A 4237-nucleotide genomic window follows, 5' to 3' on the forward strand; every position below is an offset into this window, starting at 1 on the left:
GCTAAAGGTGTCCGTAAAGCAATCCTTCCTATAACATCAACAGAACACTACGATCCACAGCCGATGATCTTAACCAAACGTCTCCAGAGGGCCTAAGCGGGAACTCTCCCGAGCATTGATCACCATTCCAGGGTAGAGCCAATGTCACGGAGCACAGTGTTTCGGTTAGCTCACAATAGGCTCGGACGGACAGACCAACCCACGATACCGCGAGATAAATACGATTGCACGGACGGTGGTCCAGCCACTAAACCGTGAGATAAACACCGCAGCAACGGGGAGTTATAGACGGCAAATCGCGGAGCACAAAAGGCGATTCCACGATTGCACGGGCGGCAGATCAGCCACGGAAGCACCGGGGAGCGCTTTTGGATATCACGATTGCACAACGTGGATCAGTATGCCATTGTTGAATATAATAACACGGGAAACACAGATGCACTACGCGAGCACGAAAGCATAGGATAGCAGAATTATACTGCGCTCGCATGATAGCGCGATAACGCGGTCGATGAAGTCACACCAGGAGAGCACGTTACACGGGGGACGGATCCATATAACTACGGAATAGCACCCGTCGGCGAGGGTACCGTCGATGAGACGCCATGGACCATGAATGAATATGGACCACTAAACCTGTAAACCCACTCAAGACCTTGGGAACACGGAAAAATAGCAGCCACGAAAGGGTGTCGTACTACTGAAAAGCATGAGCCCAAAAGAGAGAGCGCATTAACGGAAAAGGGCAATATCCACGGAGGAACATAGACGCCAACCAGTAGTACGGAGCAACGGACGCGTACGAATTAACGATACCGTACACTGCCACATGAGACTACGAAATGACAGGTGTTTTAAGTACACGACACAACATCGCACGGGGATGGCCGAAGCCTCGGGGTACAAGATCAGACTGAAAGCACACAACACACGAAGTACTTAAAATTGCGGCCACCTCATCTACAACAAACCATGCCACTCCGCCGCGTAGCGGCGGCGAACGGCTAGTCTTACCCCTCTCGTGGAGTGTGCTCTGCGTCAGTCCGTCAGTCCGTCCGAGGGTAGGGTTAATTAATGTAACGCAAATGCGGGCGTTCTACTGGCTGCCGAGCGCAGCGAAGGCGGCGTCGATTGGCTAAAATTGAATTATGTGGTGTACACACTGTATGTGGTCAACACATCGTACTTAAAATGCACCACTCAAATTTCATTTTGCTTTCATTTTCAGCTGCGGTATGCAAGGCCACGCGAAGGGCGCTGCCTGTGCACGCGTTAATTAGCATTAATAGGAGGCGCCGACGTGCACACACATACAATATCGTCGTAGGAGCTGTTGAAATTTTTTGTAGGCCCTGGTGACTTATATTTAGGCCTCAATCGAAACTTTAGTAGCTATTGAATATAGAATGATATTTTCGGCTTCATAGTACTTTTCCAGAAATTAAACTTACAATGCTGTTTTGAGTAGTACTATTATCAAGACAATTCCTATTTTTCCTTGCAGCTATTTGTTGTAGTAGTAGTACACATAATTATAATATCAGCGTTTTATAATAAATAACAATTGTATTACTATTAATAATAATGTGAAAAAATAAAAATGACTATTGTGGCTTACACCCCTGCACTCCACACTGCCTCCGGGGAAAAGTATCATCTTCCTCTGTATTTTTGCACGTAGTGTGCGACCTTAACATATTGTGTGAACTTTCCAGCAATATATGCTATGTACATCAAACAAAATCGGACCAGCGTTTGTGATTCAGCTAGCGCGGAGGCACGTGACTCAGCAAGATACACGAAACACGAAAGAACACCGACCCACACTATGTAGACGATGGGATAGAAGAGCAACACGAAGCACGTTAGGCCATGGACGACGATAGAATTCTTAGCCGATGCAAACCACGAAGTTTTATGCGTAGCGTGAAAGGCGGAAGTGCACGCAGCTATGAAAAGGACAGAGGGACAAGAATATGAAGGGAGCGTACGGACCACGGAAGGTAATTAAATACATAGACACCCCAGCATGCTGAAAAGCACGGGCCATGGAAGAGTACGCACGTTCGAAGCCACGGTAGAACACGTACCGGTGAGAATGCACAGAAACAATTCTCCAGCAACACCACGGGTAAACATGGAGCACAGTCAACCGACCAAATCTGAGCCCGCAGGAGGCCAGATACGGGAAATCAGAAATCATCAATTTTTGGAGCACGATGCCTAGGTAGAACATGAGCTCACCGATCCACGGAGCACGACACTACGGTAGCTAACGATAACACAGACGACAGCCCAGCCCCGACACCAGAGATAACACGACAGCATGGACGGTGGGTTATCCACTAAACCATCGGAGAACACGCTGCCACGCGTAATCACCGAGTCACGGAGCACCATACCAGTGTAGAACCTGAGCTTACCGAGCCACGGAGGACAGCAGTACATGATAACACGATTGCACGGACTACGGACCGCCCACCAAATGCACAGGGGGTGGGCTTGGTATGGCCACGATTACACACCGTGGAGCACGATGGCATCGTAGAGCACGATAACACGGACAACGCAGATGCACTACACGTGCACAATACCATAGAAAGCATAACCACACCGCGATTGCACGATAGTGTGATACCGCGGTCGATGACACTTCATCAGGAGATCACGATGCACGGGCGACGGAACCACACGACTGCATGGAGGCACCAAAGCACGAAATAGCACCCTTCGGTTATAGTACCGGCGATGGGAGGCCAACGGCCACGAATGCCTATGTATCACGAAAGCGGTACAGCCCGCGTAAACGTTTGAGAACAGGGAATAGCTAGGAGCCACGAAAGAGGCTGTACTAAAGTGCATAAGCTCAAGAGCGCATATCCACAAACATCGTGAACCACGGGTGAACAGAGAGCCACGAAACCAAGTAGAACACGGAAGAGCACAGCCCATTGAAGAACACGACATTCAACCTGTAGTACAGGGTAGCGAAAACGTTCCAAGCCACGATATTATACGGGGCCGAATGAGACTACGGAAAAGCAAGTGATTAAATACACGATGCCAAGATCTACTGGGGTGAACGACGCTAACAAAGTACGTGACATTAAGAAGCACTTAAATTTGCGGCCACCGCATCTCCAACAAACCATGCCACTCCGCCGCGTAGCGGCGGCGAACGGCTAGTCTTACCCCTCTAGTGGAGTGTGGTCTGTGTCCGTCATTCCGTCCGTAACGGGCTAGGGTTAATAAAAAAAACTCACTCTAATGCGGGCGTTCTATTGGCTGCCGAGCGCAGCGAAGGCGGCGTCGATTTGCTAAAATTGCAATATGTGGTGTACATATTATATGTGGTCTACACATCGTACTTAAATGCACCGCTCAAATTTCGTTTTGCCCCATTTTCAGCTGCGATTCGACTGGCCACGCAAAGGGCGCTGCGTGTGTGCGGGTTAATTTGCATTGGTAGGCTTCGCCGACGTGCACACACGTAATATATGTTCTTATGAGCTGGTTATAAAATTGTAGGACCTGGTGACGCACTTTTCGTCTTAAATAGTCATTTTAGTACTTATAAAAACCAAAAATATTTTTTTAAGATTTGGAGTACGTTTATAATATTTCTTACTAACAAGAGTGTTTTGCATAGTACTATTCTTTATTTACTTCATATTTTTATTTACGATCTTTTGTAGTACAGACGAGGACACTTTAATATGACACTTTTGGTTTTTCGTTATCTATGCTTTCAAATCCTAATATTTTTATCCAATCAACTGTAAAGATGTATTACAGTCCAGCTTTCTCCCAAGCCCGCTTGATGCAGCGCTCGTCGATGGGCGCCCACGCTGTCACTACCCTGTCTACAAGCAGCTTTCTCTTCTCATCTGCAGACATGCGCTTGAGCGCCAGCAGCCTCTCCCGCAGAGGCAGGGACCCATTCCTCTGGATGGAGGTTAAGTTGTAGGATAGCGTCAGCGAGCGTAGCTTCTTCTTGAACGGGCCCATGATGCCCACGTCCAGAGGTTGTAGTACAGCAGTAGTGTTTTTTGGTAGAGGCACGAGCTCTGTCCCCCACGACGCGAATGCTTCCTGCGCGGTCTCGGACACATGGCACTTCAGATTGTCGACGTAGATGGCTAGAGGGTCTGGGAATTCGTCACAAACAAATTCTGCCCACTGACCGTTGATAAACGTTTCGTTCCAAACCCTTGTATCCATCCAACCATTTTGTTGG

At 48.2% G+C, this 4237-nt stretch overlaps 1 protein-coding gene across 1 annotated transcript; it reads right to left on the minus strand.

Moving 5' to 3' along the window:
* Positions 1 to 3789: 3789 nt before the first annotated feature.
* On the minus strand, positions 3790 to 4221 carry PITG_19416 (uncharacterized protein; the record flags this gene model as incomplete). Its single annotated transcript, XM_002996984.1, has 2 exons — positions 3790 to 3816; positions 3868 to 4221. 2 exons carry the CDS (start codon positions 4219 to 4221, stop codon positions 3790 to 3792), a joined length of 381 nt encoding a protein of 126 aa, XP_002997030.1.
* Positions 4222 to 4237: the final 16 nt, after the last annotated feature.

Source organism: Phytophthora infestans, genomic scaffold, assembly GCF_000142945.1.
Source record: "Phytophthora infestans T30-4 supercont1.93 genomic scaffold, whole genome shotgun sequence".
Classification (NCBI taxonomy): domain Eukaryota; phylum Oomycota; class Peronosporomycetes; order Peronosporales; family Peronosporaceae; genus Phytophthora; species Phytophthora infestans.